The sequence below is a fragment of the Littorina saxatilis genome, linkage group LG3 (genome assembly GCF_037325665.1).
Source record: "Littorina saxatilis isolate snail1 linkage group LG3, US_GU_Lsax_2.0, whole genome shotgun sequence".
Taxonomy (NCBI): domain Eukaryota; kingdom Metazoa; phylum Mollusca; class Gastropoda; order Littorinimorpha; family Littorinidae; genus Littorina; species Littorina saxatilis.
This window is the reverse complement of record NC_090247.1, coordinates 33327815-33353919: the sequence shown is the minus strand read 5'-3', so window position 1 is coordinate 33353919 and position 26105 is coordinate 33327815. Positions and strand designations below refer to the sequence as shown.

The 26105-nt window shown below is 40.5% G+C and overlaps 1 protein-coding gene across 1 annotated transcript in view; it reads right to left on the bottom strand.

Annotated features, from left to right (window-relative positions):
- Positions 1-26105, bottom strand: part of LOC138961177 (E3 ubiquitin-protein ligase rnf213-alpha-like) — a 181053-nt gene that overhangs the window by 40059 nt on the left and 114889 nt on the right. Inside the window, exons 57-69 of the mRNA XM_070332777.1 lie at positions 16941-17041; positions 16137-16328; positions 15295-15435; positions 14380-14487; positions 13738-13879; positions 12580-12875; positions 12099-12219; positions 10738-10854; positions 10007-10117; positions 8614-8664; positions 6420-6617; positions 5993-6065; positions 5244-5278 (exon numbers count right to left, since the gene is read on the bottom strand). Coding sequence (XP_070188878.1) covers positions 5244-5278; positions 5993-6065; positions 6420-6617; positions 8614-8664; positions 10007-10117; positions 10738-10854; positions 12099-12219; positions 12580-12875; positions 13738-13879; positions 14380-14487; positions 15295-15435; positions 16137-16328; positions 16941-17041 — 1686 coding nt within the window. The remainder of the gene's footprint in view (positions 1-5243; positions 5279-5992; positions 6066-6419; positions 6618-8613; positions 8665-10006; positions 10118-10737; positions 10855-12098; positions 12220-12579; positions 12876-13737; positions 13880-14379; positions 14488-15294; positions 15436-16136; positions 16329-16940; positions 17042-26105) is intronic.

Below are 26105 nucleotides of genomic sequence, written 5' to 3'. Positions count from 1 at the left end.
TGCTACTTTTTTGCTTGGGTTGCTTCCCTTATACTATAGACGGGATAGCGTTTTTCAGTCAACCTAGCATCTCGACTGCGTCAATGCTAATATGTGACTCGGAGTAAGAATATGTAATTTAATTAAAAGTGTTAAAGTGGTTACAGTGTTCAGAAATAGTGTTAAATAACAAGTTGAGTTATCCCTCTTCACAAATTTTAAGAGAAATACACCTCTTGTCGCGCAAAATTTTGAACTGTGATGCTTTCACTACCCCCACCCCCTACTCATTTTTCAGAAAAGAGTGCATATTATCTTCCAAATAGACAAGCAAGGTAGTCAGATGATCAAAACTTCAGAACAAAAATAGGGAAGCAAAATAGAACATGCAACATAGTGATTTAACTGGTGAATTTAGAAAAAACACACTTTTTTACTCATTTTATTAGCTGAATTTAAAGCTTGGAAGACAGAAATAAATAAATTAAAAATGCAAAACTGGTTACAGTGTTCAGAAATAGTGTTAGATACCAAGTTGAGTTATCCCTCTTCATCACAGTTAAAAGAAACGCACCTCTTGTCGCGCAAAATCTTGAACTGTGATGCTTTTACTACCCCTACCCCCTACCCATTCTTCAGAAAAGAGTGCATATTATCTTCCAAATAGAAAGGCAAGGTAATCAGATGATCAAAAACTTCAGAACAGAAATAGGGAAGCAAAAAAGAACACCCAACAGAGTTATTTAACTGTTGAATTCAGAAAAAAAAACCACTTGTTTACTCATTTTGTAAGCTGAATTCAAAACTTGGATGACAGAAAAAAATAAATTAAAAGTGCTAAAGTGGTTACAGTGTTCAGAAATAGTGTTAGATACCAAGTTTAGTTATCCCTCTTCATCACAGTTAAAAGAAACACACCTCTTGTCGCGCAAAATCTTGAACTGTGATGCTTTTACTTCCCCCACCCCCTACCCATTTTTCAGAAAAGAGTGCATATTGTCTTCCAAATAGAAAAGCAAGGTAGTCAGATGATCAAAAACTTCAGAACAGAAATAGGGAAGCAAAATAGAACATCCAACATAGTAATTTAACTGTTAAATTCAGAAAAAAACCCACTTTTTTTACTCATTTTATTAGCTGAATTTAAAGCTTGGAAGACAGAAAAAAAATTAAAAGTGCTAATGTGGTTACAGTGTTCAGAAATAGTGTTAGATACCAAGTTCAGTTATCCCTCTTCATCACAGTTAAAAGAAACACACCTCTTGTCGCGCAAAATCTTGAACTTTGATGCTTTTACTACCCCCACCCCCTACCTATTTTTCAGAAAAGAGTGCATATTATCTTACAAATAGGAAAGCAAGGTAATCAGATGATCAAAAACTTAAGATAAATAGGGAAGCAAAATAGAATATCCAACATAGTGATTTTAACTGTTGAATTAAAAAAACACCTTTTTTTTCTCATTTTTTGAAGCTGAATTAGAAGTTTGGAATTCCTCCGAAAGCGGCGTATGGCTGCCTAAATGGCGGGGTAAAAACGGTCATACACGTAAAAATCCACTCGTGCTAAAAACATGAGTGAACGTGGGAGTCTAAGCCCATGAACGAAGAAGAAGAGGAGGAGAAGAAGAAGAAGTTTGGAAGACAGAAAAAATAAATTAAAAGTGCTAAAGTGGTTACAGTGGTTACAGTGTTCAGAAATAGTGTTAGATACCAAGTTGAGTTGTCGCTCTTTATCACAGTTAAAAGAAACACACCTCTTGTCGCGCACAATCTTGAACTGTGATCCTTTTACTACCCCCGCCCCCTACCCATTTGAACACAAAAGAGTGTATATTCTCTTCCAATTAGAAAAATAAGTAATTTGCAACTGGACATTTTTAAAATACATATTTTCTGTCAGTCCAAGGATTGCTTAGTCCATTAAAAACAAACAGACTAGGATTTAGCGCACCCATTTTAAGAAAAAGTTAACATGATAATTGATATATATATATATATATATATATATATATATATATATATATATATCAGACTTTTTTTTATGCAATTACTACTGAAGATTCCAGACCAGGTAAAACAATCATTTTATATTCTTTGTCACATTTTTTACTTTTTTTTTAATAAATTTATCTATAGCGAGTCTTGTCTCTTTGTGTCATTTAGTTATTTTGAAGAATTCTATCCTGGCAAAAAAAATTAAAAATCCCTACCTACCTACCCTATTTTGTTTACCCATGTTATTAGAAACAGACAATTTATTATTTATTGGCCTAAAGATCTTGAAACATTTGTTTTAATAGAGAAATAACAAGTACAGCCCTTAGCTGTGTCACTCGAATTTCTTTGTCAGGCTGAAACTTAGCTGTTGCGTTGAAGTCTGCTGTGTGTGTCTGGGTCCAAAGCAACTTTCACATTCTCATCTACACATTCTCATCTACACACTCACGTTACTCACACAATTATACAATTCTACCCACAGAGGCGTTCGGGGATGGGGGTCTCGCACTCGGGCGAATCACACCACAAAATACAAAGTATAACGTACACAGATTTTTCTATTGAACCAAAAGGCAAATTAAATCATGAATAAATCAATCAAGCAAAACTTCCACACAATGACACATTCACTCTCGGTTCACACTGCGCTCTGGGCATGCACACTTGGCAGCACGTATACGTTCCGACGCCGTTTGTCTTCCTGCAAGTCCAGCACAGGCACACGATTGTCCAAGAATCACAATAATCCTCGTGAATGTCACAGCAGGCATAGTAAGGTTACGTAGAAAAGTCCAAAAGGGTGCGTTAATGGTGGTAATCCGGCACACACACACCGGGCACACACACACACACTGACACTGACACACACACACACACACACACACACACACACACACACACACACACACACACACACTCCGGTTTGGTAAGTTACCTGATAAATAATGTAGCCTGTAGATTTAACGTGGAGACTGATCAGACAGGAAGAGTAATACTTTCACATTTCCGATGTTCAGCGATAAACTTGTTTTCTTCGAGTTCGAGAGTTCGATCTTCGTGCGATTCTGGCGCGTTGTCACCAAGAACGTTAAAAAAACACAGGATATCATCATGATGCCTCTCTACAAAAACCAGGTCTAGGAACTCTTCATCTAAAGTCAGTCAGTATTAACCTCCTCAACACAATCCTCATCTTGTCCCATAGTGATTTCTGCCGCCAAAGAACATGTGGTTCTCAACTCAAAAGACCGATTTGTCGTCTTCCGGCATTGCGAAATTCAGATCTACCCCAACTTCGTGCGTTGATCTGAGCCGGCAATAAAATGTAGATGCGATAATCTGCAAACATCTCTTCAACACAATCTGCATCTTGTCCCATCGTGATTTCTGTCGGCAAAGAACATGTGGTTCTCAACTCACAAGACCAATTTGTCATCTTCCAGTGTGAAATTCTGATCTGCCCCAAGTACGTGCAATAAAATGTAGAAGCGATAATCTGAAAAAAATCTGTTCGCGTGAACGCTGCCACGTTGTCATCAGTCCAATGTCTTTTATCCAGAGCAGGGACGAACACACTTTTTCATCAGCAGTTTGTTATGTTTATCCGCAGACTGCTTTCCATTAGATCTACTTGTCTGTTTTAGATTGACTCGTATGGTTCTTCAGCCAGGCAAGAAGTGCTTGTTTACAGTGACACGTTCTCACGCACGACATGTCGTAAATGCAAGTTCTAACGATTGTTTTTTATTGCACTGATAGAGAATGTCGATAGTTGTAAACTTCTGACATTTCCTAATGTTTATTTCATTATTTTGCATACGGATATGGCTAATAAGTGGATAATCTGTTACGACACGAAACGCGTTCTAAATCCGGGAAGGGAGGCTACTCCAGCGTACTGTCAGGTGTGTTCTAATACCTTAAGACTCTGTTTTCTTTAAACTTTTTGTTTAAAATCTCTGAAATTCACTTGTTACATAATGCTACTGTTCATGACATCAGAACTTAATTTTCACCAGTCAATAACGATCGAAGATATCAAATTCAGGAGGTGTTGAGGAAGGAAGGAATGTGTGTGTGTGTGTGTGTGTGTGTGTGTGTGTGTGTGTGTGTGTGTGTGTGTGTGTGTGTGTGTGCGTGTGTCTGTGCATGCATGCAAGCATGCGTGTGTGTGTGCATGCATGGGTGTGTGTGGGAGTGCATGCATGGTAGAGACAATGACAATGAAAAATATGATTTTTTATTAGGGTAATAGATTTTTTTATTTTTTTATAATTTTTTTTTTTATATATTCAGTCCTTTTAAAAAAAAAATTTTTGTTTCTCTTTTTATTGTTTTTCATCCTCTCTTCTCTTGCTTGTCCTGACGCTTGTTTCTTCTCCCAGTATGCTCTCATGCCGCCCCTTCCCAGCGCTCACTGCAACATCCACCCCTGAACTTCGTTCCGCCGCCAGACTTGTTTTTTGCGCTTTCTGAGTCAACCAGTGTTGGTCAGACACCTGGGCACCCTCACAATCGCATTTGTGAATTCTAAAGACACTCCAGGGAAGGATGTCAGGCCGCTGCGGTAGTCTACCCTCGGAAGATGACACTGCACTGCTGCTGAGTCACTTCGACAGTGTTCAGTATTGGTCCTGTTCCTGGGCAATGGACACAGGCACCGCTACCTACTAAGCCCCCTACTAACGACATTGACTGTTAAGTCGCGGAGTCAGACTGAGTGAGCGTCTCCTCAGAGAGCAGACCGCCACTGCGTCCTTCCGTTGACCCCCCCCGGAGCATCACATGTTGAAGACTGGCAGCAGAATATTCAGGGATGGCTGGAACAGGACCACTGAGACCAAGGTCACCATGAGAGCCCTGAGCAGGAAGAGTCACAAAGTTTTTATTTTGCACTGGTCAGACACCTGGGCACCCTCACTTCCACTCTGGGTAGGAGCCGACCGAGGCCCGAAAAACCCATGCTCCCCTTATGGGATTCGAACCACGATCTCCCGGCCCGCAGTCCGATGCGCTAACCACTGCGCCACGGGGGCCGGTAGGGTAATAGAATTATCAGTGGTGTCATCTTTTACATTTCTATGGCCCTTGCCCTAAAGAGGGGAGCTAGTCTACAACAGCAACAAAAAGTTACTGGAACCTTGGTTCAATTACACATTCATACACACACAGAGTAATCAAAGTATAACAAGAAGAAAGTGCAAATAATGATCCAAAGCGCATACAACACCACATAAGAAACAAAGAGATAGAGAAAAATCTTACCTCTCCGATCAGGTATCTGTGACCTCTGGGGCATTCTGAAATCGAGGGGAAAGTTGCATGAGAAAGAACCACTGTGCTTAAAAATGAGATTTCAACTGTCAAAATTTGTCCATACAAAGTTAGCAGAAAAGATTACAAACAAAACAACTACACCATGAGGCAGTAGGTAGAAGATGAAAGTATTTCTGCAAGTGATTACCACCCATATGAATGCCATTTTGCTAAAAAAACATGATTTGTACCACATCACAACTATATACTGTTTACTATATCTTAACCTATCTGTTCATATTTAGGATGATGAATTAATTACCACACCCTGTATACAAGAAGCATTTTGATGCTTCGGGTGCATTAGCTACTATGCCGTTTCATTGACACTTCGCAAATGACATGTATTTTTTGTTTTGGTTATTTGCAGACCACTGGGACTTCATCTGGAATGCCAAAAGTCACATGCAGTCATTCATCTTCAGCACACAGCCCTACAACTCTTCGTGGAAAAAAATTGGGTAAAATATCAAAGCAACCCTATGTCCCATGTCACTGCCATATGGCACATAAAAGAACATTATTTTGTCAGAAGTGCAGGTAGCTGATTACACCTAAACATGCACACACCTGGGTATCGTGACTCTTCTTGCTGCTAGTTTTCCTCTGGGAAGAAGCAACTCGAATGTTTCAGCAATTGGACAATTTAAAGAAGTATGAAATGGAATGAAATGATATAAATGAAATTGCATACTTACGCCAGACCTTCTCTTTGATCACTGCCAGCACCTCCTGTAAATTGTCCTGTGGCATGGTAGGAAGGAAAGAACCCTGTCACAAAGAAATTGCATACATGAGAACAGCACATGTGTACGTACATGCACACACGCACACAACAATGTGAACTCATGCGCACAGGTTAAACCAGTGTCATTTCATACATATGGCTCCTACATACACAAAAAGAATGTACCACATTTTTCCTGTTTGACTGTAACCAGATATATGACTTTTGACAATACATTTCTGTAATGCTACCACAATAATCTGTTTATTTTGTTGCAGTTCAACAATCTAGCTCCCTTTGACTGTCAACATCTTCACACAATTCACAAACGTCAGAGCACCAGCTCACATCTGCATGGAGTTGAATGCCTGGTCTAGGACAGCTGCATGTGAACCTACCGCCATGTCTGCAGGCTGATTGACAAGGGCAGACAATGGAAACAGCAAGTGAGAGCGGTATGCACCAGGCCTCAGCACCAGCTGAAGGTGTGTCAGCAGGCACACCAAACTCTGTTCACCAAGGTCTTGGTTGGGACGAACGCGCAGCGGTGACGCAATTGCTCCCACCTTGTTTTCACACAGCTGCTGGGCTACAGCCTGTAACGAGACATATAATATGCAACGATCGTTCTTCTGAAAACTGAGACACAGAAACTGGCAGAGAGAGAGAGAGAGAGAGAGAGAGAGAGAGAGAGAGAGAGAGCACCCATTGCACCTCGGTTCGACCGAAGCTAAGTTAAGAATAAATTCCTGTTGTGCAGCGGGTTAAAGTATACCCTCATACCTCGGAGATATACCTTCACTCCGGTCTGAACGACCTCACGTGACATGTTATATGGTGGAAGAGAATGCTGTCGCTTATTTTCCTTCTGAGGATGAGGGTTTAACATGGATCGGGAACTTACAGGACAACCGCGGCTGTGCTTGCAAGTTTGGATAGTTCTTTCCGTGACTGAGCATCGTTTCAGTCTTACCGAACTGAGGGTGGAAAATAAGCGACAGCATTCTCTTCCACCATATAACATGTCACGTGAGGTCGTTCAGACCGGAGTGAAGGTATATCTCCGAGGTATGAGGGTATACTTTAACCCGCTGCACAACAGGAATTTATTCTTAACTTAGCTTCGGTCGAACCGAGGTGCAATACCGAGAGAGAGAGAGAGAGAGAGAGAGAGAGAGAGAGAGAGAGAGAGAGAGAGAGAGAGAGAGAGAGAGAGAGAGAGAGAGAGAGAGAGAAAGAAAGAGAGAGAGAGACACACAGAGAGAGAGAGACAGAGAGAGAGACAGAAAAATAGAGAGAAAGACAGAGAGATGGTTGTAGGGGGTGGGGGTGGGGAGGGAACAGATGAGACAAAGACACCTACCTACTCGCAAAAAGAGAGGGAGACAGGGAGACAGACCTGCAGAGATATTGACATAGACTTACATGCAGAGATAGGGAGACAGACAGATAGGGACAGAAAGAGGCAGACAGAGGCTGACAGAGGCTGGCATATGGGCAGACAGAGATGATATGCCGGAGGAGGTTAACACTTTCGCGACGGGAGGTGACTATATTAGTAATAGCGCTGCAACGCCCACGGACGGGAAGTGACTATTTTAGTATTAGACATACAAGGTACACGACTCGTGATTGCTTCCCGGTTTTTGAAGCTTGCAGTAAATTGAGTTGTTTCCCTTGATACACGTGGTTTTCTCTTCCGGCTTGATCAAATTAGTGCAGATTTGCGTGGTGTTTTCGAACAAAAAAAATGAATCGAAGGCGAGCCTTGTCACGGGAGGAGATTCTCCGGATGTTGGATCTTGAGGATCCTGTAGATCATGATACATCGTGTCGTTTTAGCCTCAAGAAAGCGATAATAGCAGTGATATTGAGGAAGAAACAGTCCCGTTGTTGCTAGTACGAGTCGGCAACTATAGTGGTAGGGGGTGATACTGCTAGACGAACATGTATCTCGGAATCGTGCAGGAGCTATGGGGGCGTGGCAGCACTGATAACAATGGATGGCTGGAGCCTTCAAATCCTTTTGGAATTGTTCATAGGTGTACAGTTGGTACTTTGTTGTGAAAATGTGACTTATATTCAATATGGATTACCTAGACATCATTTGGTGAGTGTTACAGTTTTGTTTCATTTGAGTCAGGATGCTGTGAGTGAATGCGTGATTTGCTTGTTTTTTTCTTTGTACTGTCTCCTTATTTCTGTGTACAATGTTAACAATATTTCAGCTAATTCATAGGTTTTACACCTTGTTTGGTTATAACATTATTTATAATACTTTCTGTTAAAAAATAACTTTTAAAAAAAAGCAGTGAAAAATAAAACACACATAAATTATCCCCCTTTCACCCCCCTTTGCTAAAACAAATCGCGTGACAAACTTATAAATAGCACGACTGAACTGGGCATCCATTTTTGAATTAGTACACAAAATTTGGTGGTGATTGGACTTAATTCAAGCTTGCTAGACAGATTTCTTTACAGTTACTGATTTTTGGGAAGTTTCTTGGTGGCAAGCTTGGGCAGGCAGGACGTTAACGCCGTGGCAGTGCTAGTCACAATAGTGTTAAGTCAGACAAAAAATACGCTTACCTTGTCTTGCAGAATGTCACAGCCCTGTATCATTTTCTTCACATTCTCAGCCTGCAAGAAAAAATAATATTGTATCAAGATCATAATTTCGCAAGAAATTTTGCAAATAAATTTACCAGCACTACTAAGCATGATGAGTCATGAATGAATAATTCTCAAAACTAATCGGTCACTGTATACAATTGGTTTAATTGTAAAAACAACCATAACAAGAAGAACAAACGCTCGATCGAGTCACTTTCGCAGTTCTGAATATTATATCAGGCATCAGATGGACAGGAAGAAATTGCTATTCACAACACAATGAGTCACGTTCACATAAAATTTGAGCCCGGTCACTTTTATAGTTTCCGAGAAAAGCCCAACGTTAAGTTGTGTGTTGCCGAACAGAAAAGGCTAGTTATCTCCCTTGTTTTTCTGATAACGTTCGTAAAAGGCTACAGATGTAAATACTTTGATGTAAAGAATAATCCTACAAAGTTTCAATCACATCCGATGAACTTTGTCAAAGATATAAAATGTCTAATTTTTCCTTTGACGCTGACCTGTGACCTTGAAAAAGGTCAAAGGTCAACAAAACCATCGTTAAAGTGTAGAGGTCATTGGAGGTCACGACTAAACAAAATATGAGCCCGATCGCTTTGATAGTTTCCGAGAAAAGTCCAACGTTAAGGTGGTGTCTACGGACGGCCGGCCGGACGGCCGGCCGGACAGACTAACACTGACCGATTACATAGAGTCACTTTTTCTCAAGTGACTCAATAAATCATTGGAATGATTCTCAAGTAGAACAATTACAAATCATTTCGAACTTTCAACTTTAATGAGTCAATGGCCAACGAATAACACCAGGCCTATAAAGCTTGAAGACAATGGCATAGTATACAATGAATAATCAGTTAATAGACTCATATTCCAGGCAAGGACGGATTATATTCAAACTGACTATACACAAACACAAAGGGAAAGTTCATACAGTTGAACCTATCAATAATGAGCACCCGATTGAGGAGAGAACAAAATTGGGCGACGTTATAGACAGGTTGTCGCTATGAAAAGGTGAATTATATTTGTGGAGAAAAGAAATACGGGAGTAATTTGTCTTTTCTTCACAAACAGTTTTCTTTATGATTTTGCTAGGTAGGTACGAAGAGAAATGGATAGGGATCAGAAATACATTATCTGGCTCAGTCTTGATTGCACAATATAAAATTGGGTTTGCTCTTTCTCTTAGTAAATGCTGGTACCATGACTAGGGTAGATTGTTTTTGCATGGTAGGTTTGATTAACTTACTGTCCCAAAACTGGTGATTTTCTCACTCTAGCTCCCTTGTGTGGGGGCGGTCTACGACCCCTCCTCCCCCACCCCTGCACGTTTTTTACTTTTTCTTACCATTGAAGCACGGGCTTTTTCTGGCATGGGGTGGAGTACAGACAGTGTGATCTCTCTGTGTAAAGCCAGCAACAGCAACATCTCTTTCTGCTCAGCTTGCACAGGTAAGTGCTGATGGAAAATATGTGTATGCAGAAATGACCATCAGTTGAATGTGACAGCAGGCAAACAAACTTTGTAGTGTAATCACACAAGGACAACATCATATTGTGGGAAACAATGGTCAATTCATAGTAAGGAAAGGCAAGAACAACTTCATAGTGTGGGAATATATAATAACAACTTTATAAACATGGCAAAGGGCATTAAGGCTCAAAATACAGACATAGTTCCAGCACATGTTATCACGGCAGGTCCTGATAAGATTTGAAAAAGACTGAGGGCTAGGGCCTGTTATAAACATTTAATGTCAACCTATTTCAACAGAAAATCAGCATCTCCTTTGTACACACAGTCACTCCATCAGTCATAAGAACCACACATTTTAAGACAGACAGACAGACAGACAAATCCCTATAAAGTGACATGCTGACTGCCACAGACCTATAAAGCCCCACATTTGGTGCCCAGGGCACCAAGCCTTGTCAAAGTAGAAGGCCACAGAGCTGAGCGTCGTCAGCTACACCAAATTTCATCCAGATATAAAACAGAGCTGATCTGTGCATGGAGCCTGATTACCAGTGAATACTGGCCTTAAACAATTGAGGTGTACAAATTGTTGCACAACAGACCTGCAACATCCGCATCAGGTCCTTAAAGTCTCCAGCCAGCCTGCACTGTGCAAGCTGATCACGGAGACCCTTGTAATGCTGACTGCATACCAGGTATCTGTCTGCAACCTCTTCAACCTGCACAAAAATGATTAGCACAATTAGGAAAAAATAACATATACACTGTTTTGGCATGCAATAGCATCATTACTAAACAGGATAATTGTGATCAAAGTTGGATGTTTTGAAAAGAGAACTGATTGTTCCTTTTACTGACAAGCAACAGTTGTTCACCTTAAGCTGTTCTGATTCTTTTTTTCCTCCATTTTAATGAGGGGAACTTACCGTATTTGACGGACTACAAGCCACGACCTTTTTTCAAACAAAATCGCATTGCGGCTTATAAAAAGATGTGGCTAAAACGTTACCTAAACTTGAATAGCATTCACCTAATGGAAGTCGCCGCGGATTTTCATTTCGCTCGATTAGCGATTACCGGTACTTTATTAGCTCTCTACTCAAGACTCGGCGCTTTTCTCTTTCTTTCACGAATCTTTGTTTGTCAACAAGTCGTCGTGACAAGATAGCATACAGAGAAACACCGGATGTATCAGGATCTCGCGCGCGCGAGATTTCGTTTTTTTGTGTCTCGCGATAGTTGGAGGAGCGAGAGCCGCCATGTTGTGTTTTCGTCTGCTCGAAATGTGCGCAAAAGTCGTAAATCATCCAAAAAAAGCTTATTCCGGGCGGGACTACACGTGTGTGTTGGTTACAAATTGTGTGTGTGATATTTTTCTTCAAACTTTTTCACTTTTCTTCTTTGTTTCACTTGTTTATTCTCGGAGCCGATTTTGCCAAATACCGTACTTTCGTTTGCCTGGTTGTTTTGATTGATTGACACGATCTGATTATATTTTTTTCGACGGCGGCTAATATAGTGACGCGGCCTATACGTGGCTCGTCCCAATTTTTTTTTTTAAAGTCGGGGGTGCGGCTTATAAAACAGTGCGTCTTGTTATCCGTCAAATACGGTAGCTTTCATGAATTTGACTTTTGGAGGTGTCTGTGTTTTCAGTTTCACCAAAAAGATACTACCTCATATAAAAGTAAGTTGTTTGTTGCATTAATGGTAGGGGAATCAATGACCTTTCTAGAACTACAATTGGTTTAAGACATGGATAAGCCTCATCACAAAGATCAACACCCAAAGGCATCTGCCTATTTGTTGTTGTGGTTGTGGTTGTTGTTGCATTAACTTAAATCCTTATCTGAGCATTTCACTATGACAGTGACGTTTGTTTTCTTCCTATTAATAGATCTGAGACACATTTAGACACAGCTACGACTCTGAGCAGCTCTAAATCATTCTGTGGAAACCATACCTTCCTCTCAGGTTCCTGGATAACAATCCATTGGAGTAGTGGGTTCTGTTTTGAGCGTTTGACAAGCGTCATGTAGGCCTGGATCCCATACTCTCGACACAACTGCTTGACTACAAACTTTCTGCAACGTCATGCAGTACCATCATTATAACAGCTGAATATCTTAAGCAAATCAAGACAGTTAATTGTAAAAGATGCATAGTTCTCTATAAAACTGAATAGGTAAGCAGAGGGATTTAGACACACACACATGCAAGCACGAACACATCCATGCACACACACAAACCCACGGAAACACACACACACACAAACACATATACAGGTGTACCCACACAAAAATAGACACACACATAAGCATACGCTTGTCATAAAAAAATCTGTGGGTTTAGTATTGAAGACAGCAAGTGCATCCTACATCCAGCAAACTGTGAAATAAACAAGTCATACACTGCACTAAAGCGTTCTCTCAGAAGCAACTTACTTTGGCCAGTCTGATGTGTCATTTTGACACACGTCCTGCAGCTCGGTCAACATGTCTTTCATGCTTGCTGTGACACGACACTGGGAGCCAGTGGTGGCTACAAAGGTGTTGTACAGGATGTGGACGCAGGCATCCAGAGCGTGGCGCAGGTGTCCCAAAGAACAGAGGGATTTGAGCAAATCAGGTGTGGGCATCAGAGTGTCAGAAAGATCCTGCAAGGTGTCAGCCAGGAAAAGCAGGTGGGCTTCCTGGTTGTCCTTGGAGCTGTTCACTGCCTCTTGCTCATGATGCAGATCCTACAGTTTCAAAATATAGTACTGTAAAAGTGTGTTGCACAAAAAAATCAAATTCCTGTTTCGAGGCAAAGCCAGCTAAACTGGTGTGACTTTCAGCTAAATTGGTTTAAGCTTGTTTTATTCGGTTTTTTTTATACACGTTTCAAACAATAACAACATTAAGAACGTTAACAAGCAGACTGCTTATGGACACGTTCTAAAAATTATAATCGGCTAAATCGATATCCCTATAAAAAAAAAATCTGCTTTGTGAAACACAAAGGTTTGCAAGAGCATATCAGGAGAAAAAAGCAGTCAGACCTTATCAAAAACAGCTCTCTAAAACCCACATGTATCTAAACCATGTCACAAGGAGGACTACCGGTTTGGTTTTAAACAAAGTTAACAGTGGAACCCCCTCTATTCATAACCTCTGTAAATTTACCCCCATTTTAAGACTCCCTCCTTTTGAAGACCTGATTTTTCAGATTCTTGGAGGTCTTAAAAGGTGGTTCCAATGTAGGAAAAATCTACATAATGCTAAAGGTACATCTACTACATGTATTTCATAACATCCAGTTAACTGTGCTCAATGCAAAAGATTGTTACTGTCAGTGTCAATCCATCTTGCAGCCAGGAATAATGCACTTATGCACCCACTGTTGTGAGACAAAAGATATTCCTCAGAAGCTTTTTGTTTCAAAACACACACACACATACACACAGGCACACACACACACAAACAACACTCACACACACATGCACAAACGAACATCACACACACAAACACAAATGGAACAATAAAACCAGTGAGTATTCTGTTCGCCAAAAAACAGGCTCTCCTGATCACTTATATAGTAGCGTCAATAACGGCAGCACACACCTCAAGGCAATGAATGATAAGCAAACTGAACTCCAGCCAGGTGGGTGCCTCAACTGTTTCTGTGGATGCACCCTCTTCCTGTTCCACCACTGTTTTGGCGTTCCGCAGAAACTCGTCCAGGTAATTGTATACCTCTTTCTCACTAAAAACATTGCAGAAGACATAAACAGTGTGAAGAATAGCAAAAGTAGAGCGTCCTATAGTTGTGTTCACTCGTGTGCACACATCCCAGGGTGAGCGAAGCTGATCATGTATAATTATGTAACAATTTTTAAGCAACATAATAGCTAGTTTCCCGTGAATAACCCAAAAGTTTGGTGGAGAAGAACTGATGTACACACGTGGCAGGCCTCCCACTGAAGAAAGGCAAACATTCCTCAAATGCTAGGTGCATCCAGACAAAAAATGAAATTGACATTGAAAAAAGTGTAAATTGGATGCAAAGCTGAGCACATTTCAAGTTTCACAGTTCTACATTTCTCAGAAATCCATGAATTTTCAGAAAAGTGGAAGCCCCAATGTGAAAGAAGTAGTAAACAAATATTATTCACAAGTTGCAAAAATTATACAATTAAATCAAGTCAGTCCATCAATTGTCTTTCGAAAAGATGTCTTACAAACATGGAAGTCAAAATGATATACCTGTGTTTGAGCAGCAGTCGCAGCAAGAATGACCTGAGGACAGGTGTGGGATCAATCAAGTCGTCGTGCACCGTCATGTGTTTTGTCTGCAGCAAACTGCCTTTAGACCTGAAGACAGTACAAACCTGGCTTTGAATGTTCATATTTTTCCAGAGACACTTTACCGTCTTCATAGATCTTGATAAGCAAGTAAGAAGAACACAATTTTTCCCAAAGCATAGTTAGTGGTACCTGTGATGAGAGGACACCATTGGGACCAGCCAAAAATGTCCATACATTGCAGGAGGCCTGTCGTGACAGGTATGTTTTGGTACAGATAATAGACAAAGGGACAAAAGAAGGTGTCCTTTATTGGGAGGTGTCCTCTCCCTGATGGGGCCTTACATTGCAGGTATCAAATTACCTTATCTAACTGCACTTATTTCAACCTCAGTCATTGAAATGAATTAAATCTGTGTGACGATCTTCTTATAACCGAACTGGTTTTTACAAAATTGAAGGTTCGGTGTAACTTTTTGCATACACGGGGGTCCCTGTAGTGTCAGGCCCCTTTAATTAAAGGACACTTCCCAATAACGGACACTTTGTCTATAAAGTTAACCAAAATATTCCTCTCAGTGTCTCACAAAAGGCCATCTGCACTGTAGGAACATTTGAGCTGGTCCCAAGAACTGTTCTTTCATGACAGGTACCCCTGTACGGCCTCAGTTGGACAATGCTCTGCATTGTAGACAAAGCACATCATGCATCAAAAAGCATGGATTGTATGTGCATTTATGCCCAAAACGGGTTGAGAGGCTTGTAAAAGGATACACATATTTTACCAAATCTAATAGAGGACTTAGAGTGGGAAGTACAGGAGAAAAGGGATGAATGAAACTCCCCTGACCCCTTTTGGCTCCACTCATCACTGACCTGTGGATGATGTAGCCGAAGATGTGTCTGATGGTCGCTGGTTCTGGGGGCTCCTTGCCAGCAAAACACAGCTGGGACACCACCGCCATCAGGAACCCACTGATCTGTCGCTGGTATTGGCCCAGCAGCTCCACGGACTCCCTGTGATTTGAATACAATGTTTAAGTTCTGTGATATGTATTTTTTAACATTAAAACAGCCAAAAATAACTCAGTTGCTTGATTCACAACAAGATCTATATTGCACTGCAATGTGTATAAAATGTGTACGGCACCTGAAAAATATGTATTTGCACAAAATGTTGTAATGATGATGACCCCCGATAAGTCAAATGTGAATCTGTTAAAAAATACTGCAAAGTAACTTAACAACAAATGTGTTTTCAAAATTAACTCTCTAGCTCTTTCTTTTGTTTAATATTAAGTTTTTGTGATGAAAACCTCTTCAATAGGCTGAAAGGAGTTCAGTGCTATTGTTTTGTTTAAACTTACACTATGTTGGGGCTAATCTGGGTGGTTTTTTTCCTTAATATCTCATTTAAAAATACCCCTAAGGGGGAAAACATTTGAGAAAAAGTAATTGTTCAAGGGAGATAATTTGAAGCGATTTAACACTCTCAAATGTAAACGACACTCCCTTCGTACATCCATCATAGCAGTTGTCAACACATAGACTTCTTATTTAATCTGTTCCAGATCCTGATGCTATTTTCATTCCTAGCTCTTGAGTTGATTTGGCATCAAAGGGTTAGGAGCTCCAGATACATTCATGTTTGATACATTTTCATCTTTACTGTTCAGTACAAAGGCAAACATTGCACGACAAATAATACAATTCTTCACCTGTCATGAGTTTCAGCAGTGGAGGGTTCAAAGTCAGGTGGCACTGGCGTCTCGCACTGAGGGCAAACAGCACCACTCCGGTTGCCGTGGCAACGATCCCTGTAGCAACTGTTGCAGAGGGTGTGTTTGCAGGGAAGTCCCACTGGTGCTGTCTCAAATTTTTTCTCACAGTATGCACACAGACCGACTCTCCTGAACAGACATATATACAATCATGCAAAAATGAAAACATTTCTTCCCCCCAAAAGTAAAATATTTATAGAGAACAGCATTTTTCTGTCAAAGACACAAAAATAATAACAAAATGCTTCTGCTGTACATTCAGGCATCATCTCACAATTGCAACTGGTCCCAGCACAACATACATTTTAAGTCATGGCTGTTTCTCTGTGCTGGAATTTGTTTTTTTTAAACTGGGGCAGGGAGTGGTGTGGGGGTGGGTGGCAGTGTACTTGACTCAAACCCATATTGCTCACAATTAATTGGGCAAATAAAAAGCATATTGATATGAAAACAAACACTGGGAGATAGAAATAGCAGTTGGAGGATGAGGTTGGACTAAGGGTTATCAACAGGAACATGAGGTATCCTTTCTTTTGAACGGTGAAGACTCAAAATTACTGTCAACCCATACTTAAGGAAAAGACATACAAAACACAATTGCAATTTCAACAGGAGTATATTGTCAAGGGGAGACTAGACAGGTGAACTTATTTACTAAAATGTTGGAAAGAAACACGTACTGAACAAAAACAAAAGAAGGGGGAAAGAGATGCATTTCAAGTTAGCTATTTATTTTCTTACCCCAGAAGTCCTTTGACTATCAAGCCATTTGTGCGCTTCAGAAACAAGTCAACCTGCTGCAAGCTTTTCTGTTGTTTCATGTTCACCTCCTCATCCAACAGCTTTTGGTTTGGCAGAAAACAAAGCATAAAAAATACTATGATTAATGAAGATTAACAATCTATCCAACACATCGAGAAGAACATTCATGCTGAACTTCTCTGTGTACAAAAGCCTTTAATTTATAGAATGTCATCCAATGAAGTTCTTAACACTCGCTTTCAAGGGAGTGCACAAACACACTAATGTGCTGCATTAGAGAAAAACACAAGTTGTGACCATGCAATAGACCATGTTTGCAAATAACTCTGCCAGGTTTGTATAATAACTGATCATGTTAGGAGACAAGGAGCTTGCTAGTAAATTGCCTGTAATGTCACGTAAAACTTGCCCCAATGTGTCATTTAAAAACAACTGTTTCACAACCCATACGTCTTCTTCTTCTTCAGCGTTCCCGAATTGTCTGGTTACGTGTGAGCTCGTTTGCCCATTTGGGTTCCCCACACTATACTCTGAGAGCATAGGCAGCTCACTCCGCTTTCGTTGAGTAGGCATGCTGGGTATTTTCTTGTTTCCATAACCCACCAAACTCCGACATGGATCACAGGATCTTTTCCGTGCGCACTTGGTCTTGTGCTTGCGTGTACACACGAAGGGGGTTAAGTCACTAGCAGGTCTGCACATAAGTTGACCTGGGAGATCGGAAAAATCTCCACTCTTAACCCACCAGGCGGCAGCGACCGGGATTCGAACTCACGACCTCCCGATTAGGAGGCCGGCGTCTTACCACCACGCCACCGCGCCCGTCCCAACACAACCCATACAAACCTGACAGTTATTTCCAGAATTTGACTTTAAAGGGAAAATGGCAATGCTACACTTTAAAATTCTACAGTCAGTGACCCATCCATATTTACCAGCAGGTCCCTTCAATGATAGTAATTTCATGTAGATAACCATTAAGGCAATAAGCAGCAGTAAAATTAAAGTTGGAGAATACATGGAATAACCTAGTTTTCTTAGTAGTTATTGAAGAGACTTATACAAATAAATGGAAAAAAATTAAATACCAATGGACACAGACTGCCGTTGCTATGAAAACAGCCGCCATATTGGATTTCTAGGAAACGATTTTACAGCAACATCATACATAAGAATTGTATGATATTTGACACAAGGATACACATGACTTGTATCTGCAATCATATAGAACGATATTGTGATTAAAGACTACAGTTGAATTTAAATTAATTTTTGTAACAAGGATTAATGAATTTCTAACTGCATATTCATTAATCTTTATTTCAAAAATTAATTTAAATTCAACTGTAGCTTTTTGTCAAAATATCGTTCTATATGATTGTAGATAAAAGTCTTGTGTATCTTTGTGCCAAATATTAAGCAATTCTGACGTATACGTTGCTGTAAAACCACTATGGCGCTGTGTATGCCAGTTTCCATAGCAACGGCAATCTATGTCCTTTAGTTTTCGCAATTTTGTCATTTCTTTATATAAGTCACTTCAATAACTACCCAGAAAACTAAGTTACTCCATGTATTTTCCATGTTTCATTTTGGTCATTCTAGTGCCGCTCATTGCCTTAAGGGGTTACTTGTGTGTTCAAATCGCTCGTCAGAAACATTACACATTTTGTGCACAGGTTCCTCTAAGCAATATGGACACATTTGTGCAAAGAAAAAAGGGGGTCGACGTATTAACTTTTTTTTTAGAATTTTTTTACTGGGGGTTGTCAAGTACGATTTTGCGAAAAACACTGCGATTTTTAACATGATCCCAACTGACATATTTAGCTCTACAAATAATAAATGAGACATTAGTTTGTGTATATAAATGAATGGAGAGTATAACTTTATCATAAAACGGTACTTATCAACGTGCATTTTCAGAAAATGATCGAGGTTTATCGAGGGCGTACACATAAAATTATCACTCCTTTAGTAGTAAAAACGTATTTAAAAAAAATTCGCGTGTGAGAAACATTACACATTTTGTGCACAGGTTCCTCTAAGCAATATGGACACATCTGTGCAAAACAAAAAGGGGGTCGACGTATTAATTTTTTTTTTAGAATTTTTTTACCGGGGGTTGTCAAGTACGATTTTGCGAAAAACACTGCGATTCTTAAGGGGTTACTTGTGTGTTCAAATCGCGTGAAAGAAACATTACACATTTTGTGCACAGGTTCCTCTAAGCAATATGGACACATCTGTGCAAAGAAAAAAAGAGGTTGACGTATTAACTTTTTTTTAGAATTTTTTTACTGGGGGTTGTCAAGTACGATTTTGCGAAAAACACTGCGATTCTTAACATGATCCCAACTGACATATTTAGCTCTACAAATAATAAATGAAACATTAGTTTGTGTATATAAATGAATGGAGAGTATAACTTTATCATAAAACGGTACTTATCAACGTGCATTTTCAGAAAATGATCGAGGTTTCTCGAGGGCGTACACATAAAATTATCACTCCTTTAGTAGTAAAAACGTATTTAAAAAAAATTCGCTCGTCAGAAACATTACACATTTTGTGCACAGGTTCCTCTAAGTAATATGGACACATCTGTGCAAAGAAAAAAGGTGGTCGACGTATTAATTTTTTTTTTAGAATTTTTTTACCGGGGGTTGTTAAGTACGATTTTGCGAAAAACACTGCGATTCTTAACATGATCCCAACTGACATATTTAGCTCTACAAATAATAAATGAAACATTAGTTTGTGTATATAAATGAATGGAGAGTATAACTTTATCATAAAACGGTACTTATCAACGTGCATTTTCAGAAAATGATAGAGGTTTCTCGAGCGCGTACACATAAAATTATCACTCCTTTAGTAGTAAAAACTTATTTTAAAAAAATGAAGATCTGTCCAGTAAATTTCTATGAATCGCACACCACACACACACACACACACACACACACACACACACACACACACATATATATATATATATATATATATATATATATATATATATACTAGATGAATACCCGCTTCGCCGGGTAGCAAGTAGAGCCGAATACCCGGCTTGAGTGGCGCACCGTACGCCGGCTTCGCCGGGTCCGAACCATGGACCCGCCAAGCTTAGGTCCCTCCCAGATTCGTGGAATGGGAACGCCAAGCTTAGGTCCCTCCCAGATTCGTGGAATGGGAACAGCACGAAAATGATTCAGTGGCAATAATGCCATTCCTGATCATTATCATGTCGAGTCCCATACTTGTCGACGCCGCCCAATGTAACCGAGTGCCGAAAGACCACAATCACCTTTGGAGACGAAGTCCACTCAAACAGGATTGAGAAATTTAGAGCTTATCTCTAAGCCCTTTTCATTCTGTGATGGCTTCTCAGAGGAAGGCCAGAACGTACAGACTCAGAAAAGCAGCCATACCACATCACAAACAGAACTCTACAATCCACAGGTGTTTTCTACAGACACACACAAACACACACACACACACAGAGAAGCCGTATATATATATATATCTATATGTATAAATATATAGAGATAGATGACAGTGTATTTTTCGCGTGGCTATAAATTGATTCGACCTTTGCACTTTTACAGTGAGGACAACTTACGGGTCCAAGGACACTGCGGTGACCTTCTAAAAATAGTAACAGAACGGGAATATCCGAAGATGCCCCTCATACCGTAGTGCATCATACGAAGGAAGGGAGGTAAACGCTGAAAACATGGAGAAGATAAGGAAAAGTTACTGGTAGTTGATCCCGAAAAAGAAAAAAAATCGGTTTGTGCTGCGCGCTGAGAGCACGTATTGAAATATCTCATCGACCAGATTGTGTCCCGGGTGAACGTGAATATGGCCACCAAATTTGAAACAGATCCATCGAGAACTTTGGCCGCGCATCGAACACAAAGAACAGACACACAGACACACACACAGACAGACACAAGTCGTATATATATAGATAAACCAGGGTAGATAAGTTTGTAAGGGGGGGTGTTTTTAGAATTCAAGAGTGTAAATCGAGGTCGCAGAGCGCCCGAGACTGATCAAGGAGCATACACCCCCCCCCCCTCACCCCACCCACCCCACCCCTTCTCCTCAACCCAAGAAAAAAAAAATCGCACGTGAAATCCATTACACATTTTGAGCACATGTTTCTCTAAGCTATATGTCCACAACTGCAGACAGACAAAAAACGTTGTTTTCTTATTCATTTTTTTTATAAGAGTTTTGTCAGTTTTGGGGGGTACCGGCCGGTGGACACATATGACCTTACAGAAAACACTGTAATTCGTAACGTCATCGTAACTGACATTTTTATCTTTAGAAAAGATCAATAAAACATTACTTTGTGTAGTTAAAAGAATGGAGAGTATTACTTTATTATAATACGGTACTTATCAATGTGCATGCCGAAAATTATCCAGGATTGGCGAGAGCGTACACAACAATTATCACTCAAAAACGCTGTAACACAAAATTGGCTCCACAGATCATAAACAAATTTGAACACAGCTAACTTCACTATATACCGTTGCAATACCTAAGAAAACCATAACGTGTTTCCTTATTGCTTACTCCACAATTATCCCCGCACCACCCCCACCCCCATATCTTGACTGACAAAAATTGATGAAAACATTCATTTGGGAGCCCAGTAGGTCAGGTGGTAGGGAGAAGTGTGCAGAGTTTCATAAAAATCTGTATAGTAGTTTTCTCTGAATCGCAATACAAACACAAACACCCAAACACTTGGTGCCTTTAGTGAACCGATACCCCCTGCCAACCCCTGCCCCCCCCCCCCCCCCCCCCCCCCCGATCCAATACCACCCCCCTCCACCACCCGCCCGCCCCACTAATCACAAATACAACACACACACACACACACACACACACACACACACACCAGGGTGGATCAAACAGTTTGTAAGATGAGTGTCAGTATTTATATATCAAGAGTGTACATCGAAAACGCGAAGAAAACCAGACTGTTTTAATTTAGTGGTAAAAACGTTATAACAAAAAATGTCATCACAAATTATAACCACATTTGAATACAGATAAGTTCACTGTTCACAATACCTTTAAACATTTTTTTTTTAAAGCGTTTCCTTTTTTCTTACTCAAAAATGTTTCCCGCCCCTCCCAGACCTGTTTACCCCCATAAGTGTTTTGGAGTAATGCTCAGCCCCAAAAATAGTAATCCTGGCACAAAAATAGTAATCATCCAAAATTCGTCGCCAATTACAACGCACATGACAACTGTGTCTGCGAAACGCAATCATGCACATATATCCACCATTCACAAACAAAACACATCAGTCAGTTTTTGTAGTCATCATAATTTCAAAGAAGATCACACCAAAAGCACATGCATCACTGATTCTTTTTCTTTTGCTCGTAGTAAGCCTTTCTCAGTGTGTCAAGCGCTTCTCTACTGTACTTGCGCTTGCCAAATGAGTGAGGGCGAGACTTCACCACTAGAATAAGGCTCTCCAGCGTCTCATCATACAGACATGATCTCTGGTCAGTCCTGTGCTTTTTCACCCCATTTTGCCATTGAAAAAAACAATGCCAAACATGTGAATTGATAAAAACAAAAACAAAAATAATAAAAATAAAAATATTTTTTATTTTTATTTATGAAAATCGTAGTCTTGACACGGATAGCGGAATGGCGTATTTTTTGCAGAAAATCGTAATAAATTACGCCAAAATCGTAAGGGTAAACAGGTCTGCCCACCCCATACCTTGGCTGAAAAAAGGTGAAGATACAAATCATTTGTGAGCCTAGCAGGTCAGTTGGAAGAGCACTGACCCAAGTGTTTGAATGCGGGTGAAGGGGTGGGGGTCAGAAAACTTGTTTGCAAGGTTACATAAACATCTGTCCCGTAGTTTTGCCTGAATCGCACTACAAACAATTAGTGTCCTTAGTGCCCCGGGGCAATCCCAACCCACCAAACACCCCCCCCCCCTCCCCCGCCCGCCCTCGTCAACTTTTGATCACATGTGCACACACACACACACACTTACTCTCACACTGACACACACATACACATACACACACACACACATTGACACACACAAACACGCGCGCGCTTTCAAGCGCACACACAAATTGAGTGAGTCTTTGCTAGCCACTGCTTGCACTAAAACGCTAAAATCCACCTAACAATGAAAAATAGAAAAGAAAACACTTTTCTATAACGCAAGTCATGATTTACAGCTCAAAGCGATTTACAATTCCAACAAGAAAATTGGTTGATTAAAGTGTTATTTAGTATAAATATAATTTAAACTCTCTTTTTACTGTGCCTGTGGCTGGTGGGTACCCTCGGTCTGCATGCTTGTATGGTGCATTTGTGTCTTAAATTGTGAGCTGATATTAGGTATGTTTGACCGACCAGCAGTGGGCCGCTCACTTGGCTTTTTACCTGCGCCCGCGTCGCAGCAGCGCTCTTCACAAGCTCTTAGAATGGAATCCAGCGGAGATCCTTTTCGGTTCGACAAATGGTCTGCGCAGCTCCCCAAGCACGGTGGCGGAGGAACTTTCTAAAGAGGGCTTTGACAGCAAACTAGCCCTCCTTCACGCCACCAAGGAGGACATTACTTCGCTCAAACTCAAACGCGGCCACCTTGTCGCTAAAATCAACATGGCCGAAGCAATGTTTTCATAAAAGAAGCGGTATTGTACGGGCACATGTTGAATTTGGGTTACATGTGTTGCAGAGTATTTGAATATCCGTAGGCATAAAAACATGCAAAGCAGAGTGATAGGTCCCTGTTGTGAATATAGTCAAGTGGATAAATTGATTACTTATGTTTCACACTAGTTTTGCTGTTACAGCAGTCACTCTCATGAACGGCCGTTTGCGCAGCGTTCCATTGTTGTGGCAGCAGCCCTTGGTTGGTACGGGAACGGGACAAAGAACGGTTGTGTGGACTTTTGACACCGACAAACTGAAGAATGAACAGATCTATGAGGTAACCGTCTCAATGGTCCAGGCTCAGGAAACAAATAGTATATATGGCCTGGGGCGATTGTAGCTTCCCTTCTTCGTGTCCAGCTCTCTCTCTCTCTCTCTCTCTCTCTCTCTTTGCGAATATGATTTTGAAGCGCATTACATAAAGTCGGTATCTGATATCTAAAGTCCTGATATTTTGGATGCGGAGGAATTTTTCCTGGTGATGATCTGAGGTAACGGAATTGTTCATGCATTCTGAGGGAATTTGACAGGTATCGGGGTGTGTGTGTTGGGGGGGGTGGGCTTTTGGTGTGGGGTAAATGATTAAAACGCTTGCACCCTAACTATGAAAGCAGCCACACACTATGATACTCACAGAGGCACAGAGGCACGCATGTTTGTGTGACGGTTTGCACGAATGACCATTGAAAATTAGTTTTGATAAAAACAAGCGACATTTCCTTTGAGCACACAGGTGCTCAGCCAATGTGTATTGAAACTTGTTCAATTATCCCAAAATGTCATAACGTTTGGCAATATAATTATTTAACAACAACAAAAAGACTACCGGATTCCGTACATAAAAAAGTCAGGGGCTGTAACAACAATTCGCGGCATTGGACTGTGGGAGCACGGACCTACATTCTAATGGATGGCTGGCTTTGGATCTAGGTCACTTTAGCGGGAATATCGGTCAACTTCGAAACCTGAGGACCAGCCACTTCCGGTTCCCCTTTCAGAGTAATGAGATTGCTGGGGCCGTAGAATTTTTCATCCAGTTTTGTCCTTTTTTTTCTCCAAAATTGATATTAGTCGGAAGAAACAAGCACACGTGTGACACGTGTGGTGGGGGTATTTCCCGGCGAGTTTTCAGTGTTGTTGTTGTTGTTGCGAAGCGAAGCGGCTTCCCAGTGCGGAAGGTAGGCAGTTTGTGCATCAAACAGTGTTGTTGTGATGGATGGATGAGTGAGTGATGAGGGTGAATGAGTTAGTTAAACTGTGACTGAATATCTATTGATTGATTGATATTAAAGTGAACATTAGGGGGGGGGGGGGGTGGGTTCGAAATGCACCATTGTGCACTCGCCTTGATGTAAGGAACACTACTGCAGTCTCCAACAGCTTCAAAGTGGGTTAGACAGGCTCTTGATAAAGACTGAGGCAAAATGTGCCAAATCACACATTAATTGTCTTGAAAGAAGGAAAAATCTTCATTTGTCACCTTTCTGCACTTTTTTGACTTTGAGTGCATAGCCACAATGGTCACAGACAAGATGCATCAAACAGATTTGAAAAAGACCCCAAACTGAACTTGTTATGACTATTTGTAACCCCTCTCACCTTTTTGACTTGGCCGTACCCAAGCAAAAGGCCAAAAAAAATCATAACTAATTCCATGTTGACTTTTTGGTGGGGTGGACCTATTGTTCCAGACTCGCCTTGATTAGCGCAACACTAGTGCAGTGTCCAACAGCTTTTAAAATTTGTTTTGACCTCTTGACAATGTACATGTCAACAATCCCTGACTGTTGTGTAGTAAAAAATCTTCATTTGTCACCTTTCTGCACTTTTTTTTACTTTGAGTGCATAGCCACAATGGTCACAGAAAAGATGCAGCAAACAGATTTGAAAAAGACCCAAAAGTGAACTTGTTATGACTATTTCTAACCTTTCCTACCTTGTTCACTTGGCCGTACCCAAGCCAAAAGGCTAAAAAAAATCATAACTAATTCCATGTTCACTTTTTGGTGGGGTGGACCTATTGTTCCAGACTCGCCTTGATTAGAGCAACACTAGTGCAGTGTTCAACAGCTTTTAAAATTTGTTTTGACCTCTTGACAATGTACATGTAAACATGTAACCCTAATCCCTGACTGTTGTGCAGTAATAAAAAATCTTCATTTCTCCCTTTTCTCCACTTATTTGTATGTCAGTGCATAGCCACAATGGTCACAGAAAAGATGCATCAAACAGATTTGAAAAAGACTCAAAACTGAATTTGTTATGAATATTTCTCATCTTTTTTGGACTTAAAAATAATTGGTCAAAAAAAACCAACACCCAAAATCTTCATTTTTCCCTTATTCAAAATTTGTCCAAAAAAAAACAACACCCAAAATCTTCATTTTTCCCTTCTTCACTTTTTGACTGTCAGTGCATAGCC